At 40.8% G+C, this 23,937-nt stretch overlaps 1 protein-coding gene across 10 annotated transcripts in view; it reads right to left on the bottom strand.

Annotated features, from left to right (window-relative positions):
- syngap1b (synaptic Ras GTPase activating protein 1b) overlaps positions 1 to 23,937 on the bottom strand; it is a 257,294-nt gene that overhangs the window by 66,275 nt on the left and 167,082 nt on the right. For 8 of the 10 annotated variants that reach the window (XM_047362192.1, XM_047362193.1, XM_047362194.1 and 5 more), the window contains one exon: positions 3,734 to 3,825. In XM_047362192.1, coding sequence (XP_047218148.1) covers positions 3,734 to 3,825 — 92 coding nt within the window. Of the gene's footprint in view, positions 1 to 3,343; positions 3,624 to 3,680; positions 3,826 to 10,480; positions 10,541 to 23,937 lie in introns of those variants that run through there. The other 2 variants (XM_047362203.1, XM_047362199.1) reach the window with 2 other exon arrangements.

The raw sequence follows: 23,937 nt of genomic DNA, 5'->3' as shown, positions 1-23,937 counted from the left end.
TCTTTTTCCATAGCTGTACATAGAACAAGGTGATGACCAAAAAGGATTCCTGGGTTGATTCCCCCCCCAATCATGTTTTGACCCACATCCATGGATTTCAACATTAAACTCCGGTACAGACTTTTCTGAAACTTTCAAAATAAAGTGCATTAACCTTCTTCCGGCACAGCCAGGAAACGGGATAACTGCGGACTTCCTGTGATGCCACTACCCAAATAAAAGCACAGTTGTTGCTACATCCGCCCTCTTCCACACGGCCTTCCAGAGGGACCGGATAGTCTATTGCTGGCAAATAGACATAAACTATTCAACTGGATCCACGGATGTCATACGATAATCGATCAAATACTGTCTGTGTATCCGGTATTTTCATTCATGAACGGGGGTAATTAAGGTACAAGCATTGCTTGACTGTCTCTCCGAGCCCCCGCAGACGCAAACGGTATTCAAGAGAAGCCCCTGCAAAGACGCGGTCTCCCAGCCTGGAAAGAAGACAGCAGAGACAGCAGAGTGGACAGGACGACCCGCCCAGCTGCAGCTCCAGAGCAAACCCTTTTGTTCACAGAACGAACGCACCGTCTGATCGTGAGAAGCTGAGGAGGTTAGCGGGAAGCTAGCCCTTTGTTCACTGTGGATACCTTCTTCAAACTCCATCGCCCCTTGGACAACATTTCCTCACCATGGTCAGAGGTTAGGTTTGGGCAGATTAACAGTTAGGATTAAATAATCTGAACGTTTTCATTTATGAAGTTTGGTTTGTTTTTGTGAAACTCGGCTATCTTAGTGCTAGCAGGCTATCTGCAGCACACGTGCCCTATTTGTGCTCTGTGTTTGTGTGTTTTTAAGTTAAGTCAAACTTTACATGAAGGGTGATTTGAAACACAGAAGATTGCTCATAGCGCGGCGTCCGCACTTATGCATTTTAACCCTTATATTAACCGATGTATTTTAAAGGTATGTGTTTGTTTCTGGTGCTAATCTATCCACTTCTTTGTTAGCTTAACTGCTAACCGGTACGAACATGTGCTTGCTACTAAAGAGTATTTAACAGAAAGGTTGTTAGTTTTGAAGTTAGTGAATAATAGTCCCTGAACATCATTTACTAGATTTGATAACTAAGTATATACCATTAAGCCCATTTCTCCAGAAAGATTTGGCTCGTTTCCAAAATATCCCCTTAATAATATTTCTTCAAATATTATTTTAATAAATGAAGGCAGCTAATTAGACACCGTTGAGAATTAGGCATCCAGAAGGTTGGTTTTATTCAGCAGATCATTCTTTAAAATATTATTTCATTAAAATAATATTTTATCTGATCTTGCATTGTGAATGGTTGTCTAAACGTTTGCTGATTATTGCCTAAGTTAGTTCCAAGACTAACTTAACTTCATTTCCAGATTCTTCAAGATAATCCTTGGTCCTCAAACATAAACATTGCATGGTAATGTTGCATCACTCTTTTGGTCATGATTTCCAATCATCTTTAATCAACTTGTTTATATTGTACATAGCCCATTAGTTTTTGTTCTTTAATTCTGCTTGGTAGTTTAGTTTGATTGTTTTAGCATAGTAAAGGGTTTGTTGATTGAAATATGTTTGACTTTGAGTTGACTTATTTTTGTTAATAAATTCTTGTATTTTAAGAAATTGTCTGAATTCATTCCATATATGTGCAGAGTTTATGCTGTTCAATAATGTCAGAGCTCGTCTCACACCTTTCCATTTTGTCCTAATACCATCGCCTTACTGGGCTGGTATTCAGAGGACAACCCTTAACAGACCGAAATATTATTTGATAAAATATTAATATTAAATATTAAATAATATTCTCAGATTCATAATCACAACAATCAACACATCAGAATGTGTTAACTGAATTCTCGCAACACTTTCCTGGATGAAGTCACGCGCGACTGTCCTCTATGCTTGTGGTGGAATTTAAACAGCAAAGATTTGTACAGGATTTTGGTCTGGGGAAGACACCCAGGGAAGAAAGATGATTTTCTGTACGGTTGAAACAATTCTGGTTGATCTGGGCATATTCTTTTGGATTGCTATCTGGCTGAAAATCATAGTGACAACCCTTTCCATGTTTTTTTGGGGGAGTTCACCAGAATTGGATTAAAAATCTGGTGTCCTGGTATTTCAAATAGTTCATGGTTTCCAGGGCCTTCAGAACAGAAAAAGGCCCAAAGTATCACAGATCCTTCCCCATACTTAACAGAGGGCATAAGGTGCTTTTGTAACTGGAACCTCTATCTTTGTCTGATCTGACAAAAGCACACGATTCCAGTTAAAAGCTAAGAAAAAATTTGAAAATATCCCTAACTGTTATGTTCATGACTGTTGGAGAGAAAAGATTTTTTCCTAGCATCACTTTCAAACAATTGGTTGGTTATTTGTTCTTATGGAAACTTGGTGACCCCAAAATGCAACCTTTTCCTGGGTTTCTCCAATGTTGAACCTTTAATTATTTTACACCCATACTATTCTTCTTGCTGTGTGAAGTGGGAAGATAAACTTGTGTCCTCATCCAGCCTCAACACAAATCTCCCTGACTTGAATCGCATGTTGTCCTTTCCCATTTTGAAGAGTGACTAAGAGAAATAAGCCTCTGTTTTGAGTCATTTTAGACCGTAAAGGGACAGAAACTAATTGACTACATACATTTTTAACTCTTATCATCTTCAAAAAACAACTAGGAGAACAAACACTTATTAACGGGTTCCAAGTCCTTACTAGCAAGTCCGCCTCTGGCTCCGCCCCTTCCAGAACCCCAGGGACAGATTAAAACTTCCTTGCACAAACACTAAGGCCTCAAAGGCTTAACCCAATGATCCCAAACACACAGTCAGGCAAAATCTCAACTAATTTAAAAGAAACAAAATAAAACCGAAAAAATCCTTTGACTCAAATCCAACTGAAAATAAACTGGAAGAACCGAAGGTCAGAGTGCATAGAAGATGGTGGATTTTGGAGCAATGGTTCAAAACCACACTTGAGCAATGCATGTGACCAGATGCTTTACACATATTTAATACATCAGAAGGCATATTAAATACTTCCCTGTGCCCTTCTGCTTCATTATACCAGTTTAATTCATGGGCTAATTTGTTTTGATTTCTTTGGAGTGGATTACTTGGGTTTCTACCAACATCTAATGTGAATTTCATATAAACAACCTGACTGGAAAAATCTTTGCTGAGAAAACCATTGACATATACAATACCTATGTTCCTTTTCGTATAATCACTTAAAAAGAGCTATTTGCCTCGGCAATAAAAAAGGTTGCAGTACCTGTGGACAATGTTAACACAGCCTGGATCTCTTTGTCACATACCTCAACAGGGGGCAGTGGTTCAATAAACGCTCCTCCCGCCACTGGACTCGAACCGGCAGCCCTCCAGTCTCCTCCCCAGTACAAGAAGGGAGGGGAGGAGGAGGCAGCAGGTGAGTGAGGCAGGGTGAAGGACAGGGAGGGGGAGAGAGGCAGTGAGCGGGGCAACGGGGGTGTGGCAGACCCTTTCTTAGAGCTCTTTTTCTGCGGCCGCACCGGCGGGCAAAAGACGTTGGAGGGGGACACAGCCAGAGAGATAGGAAAAGGGTGAGGTGGGGTGCCGCTGGCCCATCTGCCACAAGTTTGAGGTGGGCCGAGGGTGGGAGGAGGTAGGAGGGACAACGAGAGGGATGGGGGCAGTGACTGAGGCTGGGGACAGGGAGGGTTACTCACGGATTGTCGGAAAGGTTGAAGGGGGGCAGTGGGAGGGACCTCCATGCTGGGTTGCTTCCCAGTGGCTATGCTCTTCCTCCGGGCACGATGATCTGCAATAAAGAGCAGAGATTCACAGCTAAGACCACATCTGAGGTAAAATGAAGACAGGGTGTAAAATATGCACTGCAAAGCCAGAGGAAGGGGGAAGAAAAAACAGAGGCGGTGTGAAAATAAACAGCTACAGGAGAGCATGTCTGCCTGAAAATGAGTGTTAAACAGAGTGCAAAGGTGAAGCAGACAGAAATAAAACCATAAAAGGTAAAACTTCAAGGTGAAGCACAAACTTACATACACCTACATCTGTCTCACACTGACAGAGTAGATATTGAACTTTCAGAGTGAGATTTCTGTCTGAATGTCTGATAAGACAAACGTTAACATTCTGTGCCTTGTGAAGAGGAAATGACAGATGCGTGAATAAAGAGGATCATCAAACAAACAGAGCACTTATTGACTTCGCTCAGGTAGTCAGAACATAATGCATTGCATTGTCCTCCAGCTGGTAGATAATGTGTCAATTTGTGGTTGGAGAGCAACACAAAACACCACAGCCGATCAATGACTTCCATCCAAAATCTTAGTGAATTTTTAATAAGTACATTTAATTATTTTCTGGTCTGGTCAGCATCTTTACCACTACACCTGCTTCTATCATCAGTCGACAAAATACAGAAAAGGTAAAAAAAAAAAGTCAGTGCTTAATATAATTTTCCTAAAGGCAAGACTTTTATGAATAGCAGTTGGGGTAAAACAAAGTCAGGGTGGGTGGGATGTCTGTTTGGCTGTGAGCAGGAGAGGAGGATGCTGAGCTTGTTTCTGAACTGAACCTATTGAAGAATGTGTTCAGGTCATTGGCTCTGTCCAGACCTCCATCAGTCTGATCATCCTTCTGCTTGAAGCCTGTGATCTTCTTCATCCCTGTCCACACATCTCTTAAGTTGCTTCTGTAAACTCCTCAATAATTCTCTGTCTCCCTCTCTGAAGGCTCTTTTTTTCTTGTTAAGCAGGTCCTTCAGGTCACTGGTGATCCAAGGTTTGTTATTGGGGAAGCATCTCACGGTTCTGGTGGGGATGATGTTATCCACACAGAAGTTTATATAGTCAGTTACACACTCAGTCATGGCATTGATGTCCTCTCCTGGCACAGTGCGTCCCAGTCTGTAGCCTCAAAGCAACCTTGCAGAGCTTCTTCAGCTTCCTGTGACCATTTTCTCACAGAAAATGGTCTATCAGAGGGTGGCGAGTTCTCATAAAAGAAAATAGTTATCAGTCAGTTACATTACGATTTCTGGTGATTTTTTCCATGTCTAGCCAATGGCATCTAGCCAATAAACACCATAGGAAACTATGGCTATACTCCAAAGCTAACTAAGGTTACTGAAGTTAGAGTCTGATTTGCAGCTTTTTATTGACTTGAAGCTAAAAGACTCTCTCTTTAGTTCAAAATCTAAAATCCTTAAACTTGTCAAACTGAACTAGATTGTTTTGAGAATAGATTCTTTAAAAAACAAATTGAGGCCTACAAAACCACCTAAATTTAAGCATAAATATTTAAATAGGGCAGAGGAGGAGGGTTTGCCCAGGTAAGTTTTTACACAAGAAGTATGTTTTAACTTGTAAACCTTTCATTTTATTTTTCTCATAAAAGACAACTTATGTGTCACAATTTGTGGGTGTTTTTGGGTTCTTCTTATTATTATTATTCTTGATAGGTTTTAAATCATGCTTCTGTTATATTCCTGGTCACGCTTTAGTTTTTGTCTTCTTGTTCATGTTTTGTCAAGTTAGGTTTTTTGGAATGTTTCCGCCTAACTTGGAGCTTGCGGACGGAAGGCAGGAGAGCGCCAGGGATCGCTGGGTTCAGCAGCCGATGGAGGAGGTGATGAGACATCTGCTGGCCAATCTGGAGGTTCTGCCCTCTCCACTGCTGCTGGAGCAGATGGAGCGTGAGGCGGTTCAGTGCCGATCTCCGCCTGCTCCCCTGGTTGCACACCCTGATCTGGGAGAGAAGCCCACGTCCTCCTCCCGCCGCAAGAAACATCGGTGCAGAGCGCCTTCTTGCTTTTCAGCTGGCGAGGAGGAGTCTCTCATGGCTGCTGCTGTGTCATCTGGAGCGGTGGTTTCTCGCTGCAGCTTTGCCCATGCCATCTTCACATTCTCCAGCCCAAGATTCTGTGGCGACGCCTGATGAGCTGGAGGAGTGTTTAAGGTTTTATGCTCACCAGATTAAGAACTTCAGGAGGACCAGTCTCGTGTATTCCTCTCCTGAGCTGATGGAGAAAATCAGGCAGATGGAGGAGGATTACCGGACAGCAATAAGGCAGCTTTATTGCCGACCACCTCCATCCCCTCCAAGTCTCCAGAGAGCTGCTGCAGCTAAGCCCACGTCAGGTCTTCAGAGCGCTGCTGCCGAGCAGCCCACGCCAGATCTCCAGAGAGCTGCTGCTGAGCAGCCCAAACCAGGTCTCCAGGGAGCTGCTACTGAGCAGCCCACGCCAGGTGTCCAGGGAGCTGCTGCAGTCCAGCCCACGCCAGGTCTCCAGGGCTCTGCTGCTGCGGAGCAGCCCACACCAGATCTCCAGGGCTCTGTAGGTCTTCAGAGCGCTACTGCTGCAGTCCAGCCCATGCCAGGTCTCCAGAACACCACCATTGTACAGCCCAAGTCTGCCTCAACCTCCTCCACATGGAGCAGAGGACGTCGTAAGAGGGACGCCTCGGCTCAAGTCATCGGGGGTCCCGGCGACGCCTCAGCCCCTACTCAAGCCACTGAGGGTCCCGGCGATGCCCAAGCCCCTGCTCCTACCACTGAGGGTCCTGGCGACGCCTCAGCCCCTGTTAAAGCCACTGAGGGTCCCGGCGATGCCCAAGCCCCTGCTCCTACCACTGAGGGTCCCGGCGACGCCTCAGCCCCTGCTAAAGCCACTGAGGGTCTCGGTGACGCCTCAGCTCCTGCTCTCACTACCGAGGGACTGGCCGACGCCTCAGCCCCTGCTCAAGCCACTGAGGGTCTGGCTGATGCCTCAGCTCCTGCCCACGCCACTGAAGGTCTCGGTGACCCCTTAGCTCCTGCCCATGCCACTGAGGGTCTGGGCGACACCTTAGCTCCTGCTGCTGGGCTGAAGGCCTTCCAGGGGTCCGAGGAGAAATAAGTCCTCATCCTGGCCTCTGAATCCAGAGACGAGGGGTTCGAGGAGGAAGCGCCGCTGGATTCTGTTTCTGGAGGGTCCTCTACTCTGCTCGGCCGACCTCCAGACCGTCAGTTCCTTCGTCGCTGGCCGCCAAGGTCTCTACATCCCTGCAGGCCTCCTTGTCTTCGCCTTTGCCGCCGTCGCTGGCTGCCAAGGTCTCTACGTCCCTGCTGGCATCCTTGTCTTCGACTTCGCCGTTGTCGCCAGCCGCCAATGTCTCTACATCCCTGCTGGCCTCCTTGTCTTCGCCTTCGCCGCTGGCTGCCAAGGTCTCTACGTCCCTGCTGGCCTCCTTGTCTTCGCCACCGGCCGTCATGGTCTCTACGTTTCTGTCGGCCTCCTGCCACGGTCTTTACGCCTCTGTCGGCCTCCACGTCTTTGCCACCAGCCTCCACGGTCTCTATGCCTCTGTCGCCCTCCACGCCTCCGCCGCCAACCGCCCAGGATTCTGTGTTGCAGGTTCTGGCACCCGCCTGAACTGTGTGCCTGGGCGGGATGACCTCCTGACCTTTGTGCCTGCACAGGGCGACGTCCCGGTCGCCCGCCTGAACTTTGTGTTTTGGTTTTTGTCTCTGGTCCTCCTGCCGATACCCCCTTCGCCTGCCCTCTTTGGGTTGTTTTTGGTCTTTGTCTGGACTCCTGCCCATGTCTGTTTTTGCCATCACCTTCTGTAGTAAGTTTTGTTAATTAAATAATTTCACTTACCATCGTGCTGCCTGCTCGTCTGCATTCCAGGGTCCTCCACTACACGAACCGTGATATTATGTTGTTGTAGCTTTACTGGATTGTAATGTATAGATTTATTTTTAAGCTCTTTAACTATTCCATCTTATTTTTTTTTCATCAAAGACATGTTACTGTAACAACATTTAAAAACCAGGTTGTTTTTTTTACAACACAAAGAGCCACTACCACATCATCACTTAAAACCTGTCTTTCAGTAAGACAGTTTATATACACAATTAATAGTATTTGTCTCACTATCCCAGCAAACCAATGCCTTAATATCATCAGGTTATTTATAAATGATGTTTTAAACACCAGTCTATAAATGTTCTTTACTATGTCAACCATTAATTTTATACTCAGATCAGTATTTATAAGTGTTATAAATTGTAGATGCAAGCACTTTTTTAAGTAGGATGTATACATTTCAACAACGTAGTGTTTATAAACAAAGTGGAAATACATTAGGCTCAAAACTGTGAAAGTAGCTGTATGTGGAGCTGTGGCAAACATTCACTACATGATGTGCGGTAAAATAAAAAAAAAACAGTGAATGGATTTCAGCCACGAGTTTATTATTCCAGTGGTAACACAGCTTTGTTTTAATGTTCAAGCTCATTATTTTGTTTTTATCCTACATAAAACAGTCTGAAATTAAAGTGAATTCAGGAAGTTTAAAAATGCAATTTAACACATATTGACTGCTTGTTGGTCTCCATTAGTCTGTCCTTAATTCCCATAAAAAGTGGGGTTATACTTAGTAGCAGTACAAATTCTGGTGCCAGATTCATTTCTTCATTGCAACTGTAATTGAAAACTGATGCAAAAAATTATAGTAATAATGCAGTGTCCTAGTTTAGCAGTGCAACTGGTTTGGTTTTTTGCTAATATGATGCTAGGTTCAGTATATCATTCAAAAACAAGGTGCACAATTTTAGACCATCTCTACCTGGAGTTGTATGGATGGTTACATGACAAGCCCCACATTTAACTGAAAAATAGAGATTTATTAAATCCAGCTTAAGGGGATAGTTCCTTTTTCAGGTAGGGTTGTTTGGAGTAGTAGCATTCTTAGTTTGGAGAATGAGAGAGAGAAACAACAAGCAGATGCAGCGTCAAGTAAGTAAAGAGGTAAATAAGTAATTAAATTTCATGCATATACATTTCCCAGATAAAAGTCACAACATGCTTCATAACGACAGAACATTAACATAAAACATGACAGATAACTACAAACAAACAAAAAATATTCAGAATTCAGAATTTGAAGTGCAGAGGTGTTAAGCAAAGTTCTGGAAAGTATCTGTGAAATAGATGTTTATCACTAGTGTAAAACTACTCATAGATTTTTGTTTAAAACATAGAAGGAAGACAGTTGAACGTCTGACCTTTCCGTCCATTTTCTATACCCACTTAATCCTTGCAGAGTCAGGGGGGTTGGTGTCTATGTACAGTGGTCATTGGGCAGGAGGTGGGTTACCACCTGTACAGGTCACCAGTGTATTGCAAGACAGCAGAGAAAAACAGGGCAAACAACCATGCATGCAGACACCCATTACCATGCACCCTAAGGGCAATTCGGAGAGACCAATTAACCTAACAAGCATGTTTTTGGACTGTGGGACGAAGCTGGAGGACCTGGAGAGGACACAAGCATGCACAAGAAGAACATGGCCAGTATTCAAACCCAGGATCCTCTTGCTGAAAGGGAACAATGCTAGCAACTGCACCACTCTGTAGCATCCTACGTTTCCATTATATTGATTATTTCAAATATCATTATAATGTCAATTGGTTTCTATGATTCAATCAAATTAAAGAATTTAAAAATCTGAGTTAAGTTTACAGTATTCTGATGTCTCAAAGTGCATTCAGTGCAATTTTGCCCAAGAACCCACGTAGGCACACCTCTCTTTACTTTGTCTTGATTCGCCTTGATAGTTATATTTTCCATTTTTAAAACACAACCCTGCAGTGTACATTTTGACATTATTAACAGGAATATCAGGCATTATCTACATGGAAACAGAAAATGAAATGGCAAAACCAATAATAGTCTTTAGAACATCTGATCACCATTTTTAATAATGTGCTAAAGTCATCATATTATAAAAGGATCACAAAATAAAGCATAGACTGCTAGGAATGTCATTAGCTTTGCAAATGTGGTCAAATGTGAGCAATAAAGGAAAATTCTGTCATTATGATTCACTGACTGGAAGTCCATCTGCTAGTTTCCACTGGATAACTGAAAACGTTAATGTTCATCATTTAGAAGCACAAATATCTTTTGCAAATTTTCTTGTAAATTTGTCCAACAGCTGTTTGAAATAATTCAAACAAATCCCCAGCCTGCCAGAGCATCTTGCATATGAGCAGCTATGCACAACCAGAGTGTCGCAGCACATTCCCCCAGATATGAAGAAACCACTGTCTTGTGTAATAAAAACAGTGTGACATGCTAAGAGCCCTGCTTGAATAATTATTTCAGTCTCATGAATACAGCAGGAATGTATCAAAGCTCACTTCATCTTTCCACATCTGCAGGTTTTTGCCTTTCCTTTTTATCCCAAAGATTAACCTCACATAAGTTGGTTACATTAGGCTTGTTCCTAATTCTAACAGTACATTTATCCCCTCTATCTCTCCTCAGCTCTTCGTCTCTCTCTCCTCCTCCGACTCTCTTCTCAAACAATTTCTTCTGCCCTCTTCTTGTTTTCTTCCCCTCCTCTCGTTCCCTCCCGCTCAGATAAGTTTAGACTAAACAGCCCTCCATTTTCCCCATGCTTACCTTTATCTGTATTCCTCATTTATCCTCTCGACCCTCTCCCTTCTCTGCCTTTCATTTACCTGTCCAAATGGCAATCTTTTCACTGAGAGCCTGCTGGTCTCTCTCTGTCTGCAGTTCTAACATTTTCTGCAACCCACGCAAACAGAGAGGGGAAAAAAATCTACCATGATAGAGTTTGCAGTAAATGTGCCAAAGCCTCTTTATCCAAGTTCAGTGTGTAACAGAAAATTACCACCTGTATGGTGGATGACTAGCAAGTTAAGGAAGATTCTGTAAAATACATATAGTATATCAATAAAGTGGGTCTTTACATATGATCACCAATCTTTAGTTTGCCCATTAAAAATCTGTAACATTTCCCAATAAGAACTTTATTTTGCCCTCCTCTCTCTGTGGAAATGCAGAATCCAAGAAATGGCCTTCAGAAGTGCAATGTGCAGGGGGAAACCTTCTGCTGTCAACATATTGCTAGATGTTAGAATAAAATATATGCCCACTTTTGTAATTTGTACTAGTTTTAATTAAGGGATAAATAAAATATAATTCAAAGAAAAATGGAAGGGCTTTTCAAGGACATTTTGCAATAATTCTTACTAGTTAGACACTCAAAAGCATTTGTACCATTTTCAATGTGGCCAAAAGAAAAACTCTGGTAGTTGCATAAAGAGGATAGTTTGGATTTTTTTACTTAGGGTTCTGTGAGGTAATTAAGAACAATCAGCATCTTACTGGGGTTAGACTGCATTGCCATTTGTTGCATTTTGGGGAATGTGGGAAATGTCTGTGAGAACATGTCAGCAAAAAGTAAATCTAAGAGCTTGGCAGAGTGGGACTGAGTCCAAGACTGATTTTGGCCACTTTAAAATGACTTATATTTAAGCTGCAAAAATTCATAGCAAATCCGTAAACTGTTGATATTTTTATTAATAGAACCAAACATACATCGGCTATTGCAAAATTAAAACATTGCTACTGTTTTAATTTGAAAACAGAAGTAACTATTTGAGCAAACACAGATTTAGCCTTTGCTGCTTGTTTTCAAGTTTTATTTTTAAATCATAGTTGGCTATGTTTGAAGCTCATTTAAGAAATTCTACATTGGTTGCAAGTTCACAGACTAGATTTAAGGACAGTGACAACTAAAATACAAGAGAAAGAGAAGGTCATTTTAAAACATAAAATATTGTGTGAGTAAACTCCAGCTCACTTCAGTATCTTATCAAAATATGTTCATAGTGCATGATATTATGATTTCTGTCATTCTGCTCACTGCAAACTAGCACTGGGAGTCCAAGAAGTTTATATTAGTTAATGAATGGATATTAATAACAATTGCAAAGTAAGTTTAAAAATGTATATGACAGTCAACAAAACAAAGAGATATTGGTTGTGGAGTTGTTTTAAAATGAAAGAAAACTGCACTGAAACTGATCCTAATATAATAAGCTGTTGGTGTTTCTACAGCCCTGTTTCATTTTAATACCTTCTTCCCCTATTTCTAAAACATCTCCATCCTCACTGGAGCATGAAAGCAAAAAAGTATGATGGGATTACACGACAATAAGTTTTGCCTTCAAGGCAACATCTTTACCAGCAATATCCCCAAATATGTCTGCAACACAAGCTCACGGTCTTTTCAGGGTCTCCGTCTAGGAGAACTTGCTGGTTGTATCCTCCCAGGGTGGTGTCAAGGACCACCTTTGCCTAAAACAAAAACGGTTTAAAGATTCCCTACAGCAATTACAACTGCTGTTTTCTAGGACACGATTTAAGATTTCTTCTCAGGCGGTAACGTTTTTAGCACATTTAAAATGTAAAGGAAACAGGGTCGGTGAGCCAGGCACTGTTCATCTGAGGCAGGGATAAACTGATCATGAGTTGGGGTGAGCCCCTCAATACGTTCAGAAGTTTTAGTCTGGAGCTTACAGGCATTTGTTAACTGAAAATCAAATGAAAATACATCAGCAGTTATACTACAGCAGCAACTTTTGCCAATCATAAATCTGGAAAGGGTTGTAAAGCTATTCTCAAACTACTTCAAGTCCCTAATTTCACGTGGAAAAAAATTATTCACAATAGGAAAACAAGACAGCTAAGGCAGGTAAAGTGTTTGTAGGAGTGCAAGTCCCAGCAAATTTATCACAAGTTAGACCATGCAATATTGGAAACTGGAAATTGCAAAGTACCTACCAATTATGTATCTTGTTCAATGTTAAATCAAATGGCAGTGCAATTAGAAAAACACTGAACAGGTATATGTTATGGTATTGCTTGTCTGGAGGAGGTTGAAGGCAAACGCTTCTTCTCACTGAAAACAACATGGGAACATGGCTAAGTGTTGAAAAGTTCAATGTGGAAAAACCACATTTTGTCTGGAACATGTCATATGATCTTCGGTCATGCAGAGTTTCAGTCTGGCAAAAAGCATTCAAAATTTGGAGTAAATGGGACCTTCCAGATGGAAGCTGCACTCACTTGTTTGTTTGCGGGCAGGGCTATAATGATGTCATTAGTTGACTGTATCAACACGTCCATCATTAACTCATGATCATGTATACTACATTTCAAGTGGATCCGATGATGTATGAGGGAGATATAGCTCTTGAAATGCCCTAGGGGGCGCTGTTGATCCAAATTCCAATGTAATCCAATAGAGGTGTTTGGGCACTGACAAAGATCAGCCATATTTATTTTGGAGTGAATCAGACCATCCATGTGTAATTTACAGCCAAACGTATGGCCATGGCGTGACATCATAATTCGCTACGCCATCATAGCAACATCCTCCAGCTAAAGCAGTCAGTACTGGTGACTGTGTAACACCATAATGTTATCTGTTACTTGGGACAGATTCACATTGATTAGGTGAAGAACATCAAACATTGATTCTCTAAAGGAAAATGGGACACTTCCTGTTTTCGGGGGGCGGGGCTTCGAAGATGTCAGCATCTGACCAGTGAATATTGTTCAGGCCTACAGGCAGATCAATCCCAGAAGGTTTAATTTGTCTGTGACTTTCCTTGAAGGAAAACTCAGGATTTTGATAACTTTTAATTCCCCATGCCTTATCAGCATATTGGCCAAATATGAAGCCGATAGCTCAAAATCCCTAGGAGGAGTTTGTTAAAGTTCGAGTTGAGTAAAAGTGAAAAACGGCCAAAAATCGGCCTTTGACCCAAAATGGCCGACTTCCTGTGCATTTTAGGGCATACCCCCAAGATACTTTTTTTGTTGGTTTGAGGAGGTCTAGCATTGTGCCAAATTTCAGATCTCTATGACTACGGTTTGGCCTATCTCACGTTTGGGGGCGTGGCTACGTGGTTTGGGCACGCCCACTGACGACGACATTAAGGAACAAATATTTTACGCGGGGGACAATTTTGGGTGAAGTTTGGTGAGTTTTGGGGCATGGCAAAGTCCCCATGTTGCCCCGCCAAAAGTCCCCGGAATAATAATAAGAATTCGAGCGATTACAATAGGCCGTTGCAGTTTTCCTGCTCGGGCCTAATGCAGTTTTCCTGCTCGGGCCTAATGCAGTTTTCCTGCTCGGGCCTAATAAATAAATAATAATCTTTATTGGTCATTGCACATGTACATTACAACAAAATTTGTCCTCTGCATTTAACCCATCCCTTATAGGGAGCAGTGGGCTGCCATTGTGCGGTGCCTGGGGAGCATTCTGGGGCTAAGGGTCTTGCTCTGGGACCCAGAGTGGCAATATGTGGGAACCTGGCCCCTTGTGTCCACTCCGGAACACAAACCTGCTGTTCTAACCACATGACCCAAGATTAAAATGCTATGGCAGAACGTTTAGAGGGCATTTTAAAAAGGTCAATACCTCAGAAACCCAGTTTAATTTAAAGACCATGAATGGGACCTTGGAAAGATTCATTTTAATTTCCACAGACTTTTTGTAGCTGCCCTCACTCTCCTGTCATATTAATCACAATGTCTGCAAGTCTGGTAGAAGTGTTAATGAATACTGGTAAAGCTTATGCCATCACCATCAACTCATCATAACTGCTATCAACTAAAAGCCCTAAGAAACATAGAGCCCAAGCAGTGTGCTCTCCAAAGCCTTAGGGTAATTATAAAAGAACATCTGAGAGCATGTGTCTTATTACATCCTCCAGTGAAGGGTTTTATTGCCGCTCAAATTTTTTGTTTGTTTTTTGTTCCTCTAGTTGTCATTGTTCCTTGTTTCCATCTACACAAAGTAAAAACCAGGATTAAATGTATTTAACTGTTGTGTTTCCCCTTACAAACAGCTGAGAGACATAATATGTCAAATTAGCATTTCTCTTTTTGTAGCATATTTACAAACACACAATGATGGCAAACATAAATGTCATATACCAATCATATCCTAAACCTACCTTTCCTTTAAAGGTAACGAAAGCTAAAATAAGCAAAGGGTCTTTGATGGTTTGAAGATGTATGACTGCTGGGACATGGACGATCATGTCTGTAAAGGCACATTTAATGCAAAGAAAGTAAGTTGAGATTATACAACAGCAAGTGTCTTCAATGCAACATATTTACCAGCAACACCCAAGAACATTTCTGCACCACAAACTCAAAGTTCTGGTCTAGGGCCTGTTTGTAGAAGAACTTGCAGGCAGGTAACTAGCTCCAAGGGGGATGACGATGAATCATCTCAATCAGAGGCCAAACCTACGACCACATAAAGAATGTATCAAAGACCTCCTTCCACCACCTTTACAACATCTCCAAGATCCGACCACTTCTTTCCTGCTCTGTTGCAGAAAAACGTATCCATGCTTTTGTTTCCTCCAGACTGGATTACTGCAATGGACTTTTTACGGGGATCTCATCCAAAAACATTCAAAATTTGCAGTATATTCAGAACAGTGCCGCAAAAGTCCTCATGTAAGTACGCAAGTACGAGCATATCACAGCCATCCTACACTCCTTCCACTGGTTCCCAGTCCCATTTCGGATCCAATAAAATTCCTTTGCTCACCCATAAATGTATTAGCAGCCACGGTCCATCTTATCAACAGGAGCTCCTTCCACTCCAAACCTCCACCCGCACCCTCAGGTCGTCCAGCGGCCGGCTCCGCCAGGTCCCCTCTACCAGGCTCAGAACCATGGGGGACAGAGCCTTGTGCTCAGCTGCACCCTGGCTCTGGAATAGCCTCCCTCCAGTGCTGAGAGACGTCTAGAGTCTTTAAAAGTTGGACTTAAGACTTTCCTGTTTAGGAAAGCTTTTAACTGCTAAATACTTTTGCACTCTAGTGTTATTGTGTTCTTGTGTTTTAATGGTAGCACTCTGAGATTCTTTGGAATGAAAAGTGCATTATAAATAAAATTTATTATTAGTATTATTATTATTATTACTTTCTCCATTCACTGAAGAGGAGCAGTGGTGATACTTTGAGGTCATCCCAGATAATGGAACTCATCATCCTATTTCTGAGGCTAAACTTGTGTCATTGCCCGAGATATTATCCTTTAAACCATTATAGCATGGCTGTAGAAGAGGACTAAAATGTAATAAATAAGCTTACCATCACTGGGGGAACATCCTCATTACAACAGACAAAGCCTTCACTCCCCTCTCCATATTCAGCTCAGATTGATGGATTCACTTTTGACTCCCGAATATTTTGAATAATTGATTAAATGGATAATTATTTTCGACTGGAAAAGGGTGGCTTGTCCTCCTCAGGTTGGAGGGGAGTTCCTGTCTCAAGTGGAGGAGTTCAAGTATCTTGGGGTCTTGTTCACGAGTGAGGTAAGAATGGAGCTGGAGATCAACAGATTGATCGGTGGGATGCAGTCTATGTTCCGACCCTCACCTATGGCCATGAACTTTGGGTCATGACTGAAAGAAAGAGATCCCGGATACAAGCGGCTGAAATGAGCTTCCTCCGTAGGGTGGCCGGGCACTCCCATCCATCCATCCATCCATCCATCTATCCATCCATCTATCCATCCATCCATCCATCCATCCATCCATCCATCCGTCCGTCCGTCCGTCCGTCCGTTCCATCCATCCATTCATTGGCCAGTCTCTATCGTGGCCACTTTTTCTTTTGATTCAAACTATCTGAAAACATATCAAACTGTGACTTTAAAAAAACCAAAGTATGTGCCGAACTATGATTTTTGTGTACTGTTGCACATCTAAAATCAGATACATCTATAGTATATGCATGATCCTGATTGTAACTAAATGCAGCGTGCAGTCTTAGGAGCTCATTTGGCATGAGATGGGGGGGGGGAATCATTCCACTTTTTAAAATGAATCTGTAACAATAATGATAAAGTGTTGTACTATGTTTTGTGCTAACTTTGTGCCACAAACAATACTGGTCTGTGAAAATGCAATACTTTTTGGACCGGCTATAAGTTTCACAAATACACAAAAACATTGTTTGTTTCCTTTAAATACCTGATTAAGGTGGGAAACTACATCAATGGAAAACATATGTTTTTTGCCTACTTGTTCAGTTTCAGTTGGATATTTATTTTTATGACAACTTTGTGGATTAAACAGATGTGTAATCAATAGTTTGCACCTGTTTTGCTTGTACAAACATATGCAAACTTTGAATTAGGGCCTGTTTGTGTGTTGCCCTGCGATGGACTGACGACTAGTGCAGGGTGTACCCTGCCTCTCGCCCATAGACTGCTGGAGATAGGCACCAGCTTCCCCGTGACCCACTATGGAATAAGCGGTAGAAAATGACCGACTGACTGAATTAGGGCCTTTGAGATTGTTTGCTGGGTATTTTCTAGTCCTTTTTGCAACTCATGAAGAACCAGTCAAATGCATTATAAATTAAAATCACCCTTCTTGGCATTTAGTTTTCACCCTCACACTGTTATTAATGTCCATGTTTTGTGTTATTATTTTGCAGTTAAAGGCAGAGCAAAATGTCTTCTAAAACATTAACAAGCTTTGCACATTCTGTATGAGTAGGTGCTGGCAATAGATTTCTAATTTTAAATTAAAGAATACAATTCCTATTGAAGACAGAAAAATGCCTTTTATGAATATAACACAGACTAAGTACCCTGTTCTACATGCAGAGAGAGGAGAACAGTAGGCAGCAGCTTATGCAAAAACTCATTCAGGCTCAGTAAAAAAATCATCTGATCTGTAGTCTTTTTGCAAACCCTGCTGATAAATTTGGGATGGATGAGGTCAGCAGAGGTTGCTAGCCTGAGACAAAATTAAAACCAAAGCATGCACCCTAGGCTTTGTCTTCTCCAATAAATAAATTCACACATAAATGGCTGTCTCAATTAATTAAAGCCATTATGCAATATTTTTAAAAAGACACTGACAAAAGAGAAAAAGTCTGAATAGGCTCACTGGAATCTATTTTTCACTCACTCTCTTTTTGATCCTTACTCCGGCTCTGTGTTTCATTGCCATGGAAACGCTTTTTTCCTGAAGCACCTTACATTTTATTTTCAGACACACAGTATGCCCAACACACAGAAAAGCTTGAAACATTAGCGGGTTTTTAGAAACTAAAATGGCCACAGCAAAACATACATAAATGAATGCACATTCAGCAGAGCAGTGAGGTCTAATAGAAGGTTACCAGTTAAATAGAAATCAATAAATAATAACAGTCAGAATACGCTAAAGTGTAATGATTAGCAGCAACAGTTCTGGAACAGAAGGCGAGGATAAATGAGGAGAACTGTTTTTATTTGCTGGTTGGATCTTTTTTTAAATTCTCTTACATAAGTAGTGCTTATAGGGATGATGTAAAAGTTTGAATGATAAATGCAGCCAGGCCGAGGCATTATCATGTCATTGAAGGGTTGTGATTCTGTCTGACTGGGGTCATGTGGAATAGACGTGCCTGTCTCTTTGATTTAGCTGCTCAATAAATCACCCGTGCACCGGAACATCGTTTAAGTTGCCTGTTATTTTTTATTACTATGCTGAAACATTTCACAGATTTTTAACAGAAGGCCAAGTTCAGGAATTTAGGTCATGATGAATAAAAAACAATCACACACAACTGTTGTCATTATACTGCATGCTTTAGGTTTCTAAGCTGATGGCAACAGACTAAAAAAATAAACTTTGCCCTCCAGAGACAAAGACACTAAAGTAGCTGAATTATTCAATTCATTTCAACTGGACATTATGTTCAAATGATACCGATATTTGTTGTTGGAAATTAAATAACAGTACTGTTGTAAATTGTTCTGCACATGTGTTTTGAATACAATATTGTATTCTGATCTTAATTTTGCAAAGTAAAATGTCTACACATAAAGTTCCTGATTAGAAAGGATATGCATCCATTCCAACATGTGCTGGTGCATTTCAATAAAAATGATCTTCAAAATAAAAATAAGTTTTTTTTTTAAGTCAAGTCAAAACCAGTAAAAAATTATTTTCAATACAGAAATATGGACACTCTAAAAGATATGCCCGTTTACTGCATAGTTTGTGCTCCAAATACTTGGTTGTGGCTCCTTTTGCTTGAATAACTGCTTCATTGCAGTGGTGTGACCGCCCTACGTTGTCTCTAGTGTCTGTCATCATTCTCTTGACAATACTCCTTAGCTTCTGTATGAGGTTTAGATGAGGCAAGTTTGCTGCTGACGCCATGGTTATTGTTATGAGAGCATTGCACAGTTTGACCCTGGGAGGAATTTGCTGCGATGTTCCATTACATGGAAGATGGGCAAACCTACCAAACAAGCCATAGTGACCTAAGGCTTGTGCAATATCAGCTTTAGCTTCTGAGTAACAATTATTTTAAAGTTTGAGTAACTACTTTAATTAAAATAAAGTAGGTAAGAATGTAAGAATATAATGTTTATTACCTGTGGCCATGCCAATAATCAAATGACTATGGTTGTTAATATAAATATTAAATAATATAAAAATTAAAACATTATTTAAAAAAATAATTAAATAATTTTACCTTTACAGTAATTTCTCTAGACTGATTTAAACAGGATTAAAGAATTATTTTTAAATCCAAGCCCTACTCTGTGAAAATGTGATATAACAATATTAACTGTTAACTCTCCTTGATAGAAAAACCTGAGAAATGTGTTGCAAAGGATGCCGACAGCTGAGCTTGACGTTTTCGCAGCTGCTGAAAATCAGACTCTGCACATTATTGAAGAGGCAACACAAAGGATGGCAGCAGTCAGAAAGAAACTTCTGTCCACTGAAGAACATGAGGTGAAGCAGGCTAGGGTGCTAATAAAATTAATGATTAGTGCCCCTGGGTCAGCTATTTCTTCAGTTTTTAAAGCCAATTTTCTCTGAATCAACTTTTCTCTGGGCAAGACTGATTGCACTGAGAATAACCCCGTTTCTCTCTAATTTACCTTGTAAATTAGACAGGCTTAATTTGACATCCTGAAGGCTGCTCATAAGTTCTAGGTTCTGTATTAAAATCACCAACCATAGTCCATAATGCCACAGATTCCACTGCTCAACAAATGTTACAAAGTTCTGGGGTCGCGTCAAACTCCTTTCGCTTACTCACAAACATCTTAATTTAAAGAAAAATGTGGAAAATTTCAAAAAGTAAAATTTCAAATGTATTTTTCCTTTCCACAGAGAATCAGGACAATATCTGGTGGCCAACTGAGAGCATTCAAGAGTGAAGCTGTTTTTTTTCTTGAAGCTATATTTTCCAGCAGATGGCAGGAGATTAAACAGTCCCTGGAAAGGATGGGAGGTATCTTTCATAATAAAGACATCATTCATCCTCGAGCTGTCCTTAAAAAATGGTCTCCTACATTGAGAGAGAGAACCAAGAACTTAGTCATCCTGAAAACACACTGCAGACCTTTCATATCGGTAACATCTGTAATGTACAAAGATGTAATCCAGCTTCTTACGACCAGTGCCATTAAAGATGCAGAGGGTGAAGGAGCAAAATTTTCTCTTATAAAAATACTAATAAATAACTAAAACTAACTGAAAACTGGCATTTTTCTGCGAAAAAACGTCTATGAAAACAAGTTACCAAAAGATACAAAAGAATCCACTAATGTCCCTTTATTGTGGTTTGTTAAAAAGAGAGATCCCAATTATAATCGGCTGGTATTTAAAGAAACAAAGTACAGAAAAAGATGTGAAACTTTAATATGTTTTCAGACTAATCTGATCTGTTCTGCTCTCGCTTACATGCCTCATATTACAACAGTCTTGACTTAGTTTTAAATGAGATTATCATAAAACACATGAAGTTCATTTCATTTAGATTTTATAGAATATGACTCGCTCTCATCAAGGTTGCCACATCTACTTTGTAATTTCCGTTAACAGGATGGGAAGAAAAAAATTTTGAACAAAACTAGCTTCATATTTTGTTCAGCAAAAGTGATATAACTTTAAGTTATCTTAAAGTCAATAATTTTCTGTACATTTGTTGATTTTGTCACAGAAGTTCCTTTAGCTTATTTTTCTCTCATTCTATGGTGATGAAAGTGAATGCAATCTTTTGATATTCTGGATTGTATCATTCTTTAGAAATAAAATCCAGTTTTGGGGTTATTTGGAACTCATTCCACTCTCTGGCTGAAGCAAACTGGAATGATAACAATAAATTGGAGATTGTTTAGATAAATACAAATGAAACTGAAACCAAAGAAAGTCTAAATTTCCACCACCCCTCTTCAGCCTTATTGCTCAGCTATAGTCTGAGTATGAGTCTTAAAAGTGTTCATTTTATCAATTTCAACAGAATATTCAACTTACAAGTGTATTATGATCTCACACGCACTAGATTTTGATCTTGTGAAATATTCTCATTTTTTGTCAAACTGCTTATGCCCATATTTTTTTTTCAAAACATAATAATTGTGCCAAATCCTACTTGGTGTTTCTGTCACTGGTGTAGTACTTATGATTTTCTCTCAAATCCTATGAGTGTGGAAAATGGTCAACTTCAGTTTGGTGTTGCTATATTTAAGCTCTAAAATATATATCTATCTGTCTATATATACACAACAATCAGTCATTTTCTACCACTTATTTCATAGTGGGTCGTGGGGGAGCTGGTACCTATCTCCAGCAGTCTATGGGCAAGAGGCAGGGTACACCCTGGACAGATCGCCAGTCCATCGCAGGGCAACACACAAACAACCATGCACACACTCATACACCTAAGGTCAATTTAGAGTGACCAATTAACCTAACAGGCATGTCTTTGGACTGTGGGAGGAAGCCGGAGTACCCGGTGAGAACCCACGCATGCACAAGGAGAACATGCAAACTCCATGCAGAAAGACCCCAGGCTGGGAATCAAACCCAGGACCTTCTTTCTGCAAGGCAACAGTGCTACCAACTGCACCACCATGCAGGATATATACAACATTACATGTTAATTAATATTTCATTTTCCTTAGCTTTCCTCCAAATTATAAGCTAGATGTTTCTTTAACTTGCTCTACTTGTTATGATTTGTGGGTGTTTTGGGGTTTTGTTTGTCTTATTTCACAGTTGAAGTTTTGAATCATGTTTCTGTTTATTTTTCTGGTCATGTTTTTGATCATGTTTTGTCAAGTTTTTGTTTTTGGATCTGGTTATGCTTTCGTTTCATGTTTTCCTAGTTATGCTTCTATTAGTTTGTATTCTTGAATTCCTGTTTTGCTCAGTCATGTTTGTTCTCTCCTGTCAATTAAGTTTATTCGGTTCACCTGCACCTAGTTAATCTGTCTCCTTGCTTCACCTGGTTCACACTCCATATATACACCACCGTTCTGTTTATTCCTTGCGGAAACATTTTTCAGATTTTGCTCATGTCTTGTTTTTCAAATCATGCTCTAGTCTTGTTTTCAGATCATGTCACCTGTGTCTGTTTGTTCACGCCAAGCCTGTCTTGCCTGCACGTTTATTGTTTTGGTTCCTGCCTCCTGTTTTGAGTGCGTTTTTTGTTAATTAAATCCTTTCTTCACGTACCGTCATGCTGCCTGCTAGTCTGCATTCTGGGGTCCCCTATTGCTCAAGTCCTAACACTACTGACTATATAAGATGCTGCAGATAAATATCTGCATTCACTAAATATTATTATTATTATTATTACATATTTTTAGTTTTAATTATATATATACAGGGGTTGGACAATGAAACTGAAACACCTGTCATTTTAGTGTGGGAGGTTTCATGGCTAAATTGGACCAGCCTGGTAGCCAGTCTTCATTGATTGCACATTGCACCAGTAAGAGCAGAGTGTGAAGGTTCAATTAGCAGGGTAAGAGCACAGTTTTGCTCAAAATATTGAAATGCACACAACATTATGGATGACATACCAGAGTTCAAAAGAGGACAAATTGTTGGTGCACGTCTTGCTGGCGCATCTGTGACCAAGACAGCAAGTCTTTGTGATGTATCAAGAGCCACGGTATCCAGGGTAACGTCAGCATACCACCAAGAAGGACGAACCACATCCAACAGGATTAACTGTGGACGCAAGAGGAAGCTGTCTGAAAGGGATGTTCGGGTGCTAACCCGGATTGTATCCAAAAAACATAAAACCACGGCTGCCCAAATCACGGCAGAATTAAATGTGCACCTCAACTCTCCTGTTTCCACCAGAACTGTCCGTCTGGAGCTCCACAGGGTCAATATACACGGCCGGGCTGCTATAGCCAAACCTTTGGTCACTCATGCCAATGCCAAACGTCAGTTTCAATGGTGCAAGGAGCGCAAATCTTGGGCTGTGGACAATGTGAAACATGTATTGTTCTCTGATGAGTCCACCTTTACTGTTTTCCCCACATCCGGGAGAGTTACGGTATGGAGAAGCCCCAAAGAAGCGTCCCACCCATACTGTTGCATGCCCAGAGTGAAGCATGGGGTTGGATCAGTGACGGTTTGGGCTGCCATATCATGGCATTCCCTTGGCCCAATACTTGTGCTAGATGGGCAAGGACTACTGAACCATTCTTGAGGACCATGTGCATCCAATGGTTCAAACATTGTATCCTGAAGGCGGTGCCGTGTATCAGGATGACAATGCACCAATACACACAGCAAGACTGGTGAAAGATTGGTTTGATGAACATGAAAGTGAAGTTGAACATCTCCCATGGCCTGCACAGTCACCAGATCTAAATATTATTGAAACACTTTGGGGTGTTTTGGAGGAGCGAGTCAGGAAACGTTTTCCTCCACCAGTATCACGTAGTGACCTGGCCACTATCCTGCAAGAAGAATGGCTTAAAATTCCTCTGACCACTGTGCAGGACTTGTATATGTCATTCCCAAGACAAACTGACGCTGTATTGGCTGCAAAAGGAGGCCCTACACCATACTAATAAATTATTGTGGTCTAAAACCAGGTGTTTCAGTTTCATTGTCCAACCCCTATATATATATATATATATATATATATATATATATAATATATATATATATATATATATATATATATATATATATATATAATATATATATATATATATATAGTTTTTCTAATTTTGTTGTCAGG

The sequence above is a fragment of the Girardinichthys multiradiatus genome, chromosome 3 (assembly GCF_021462225.1).
Source record: "Girardinichthys multiradiatus isolate DD_20200921_A chromosome 3, DD_fGirMul_XY1, whole genome shotgun sequence".
Lineage (NCBI taxonomy): Eukaryota > Metazoa > Chordata > Actinopteri > Cyprinodontiformes > Goodeidae > Girardinichthys > Girardinichthys multiradiatus.
This window is presented reverse-complemented; position numbering and strand designations above follow the sequence as displayed.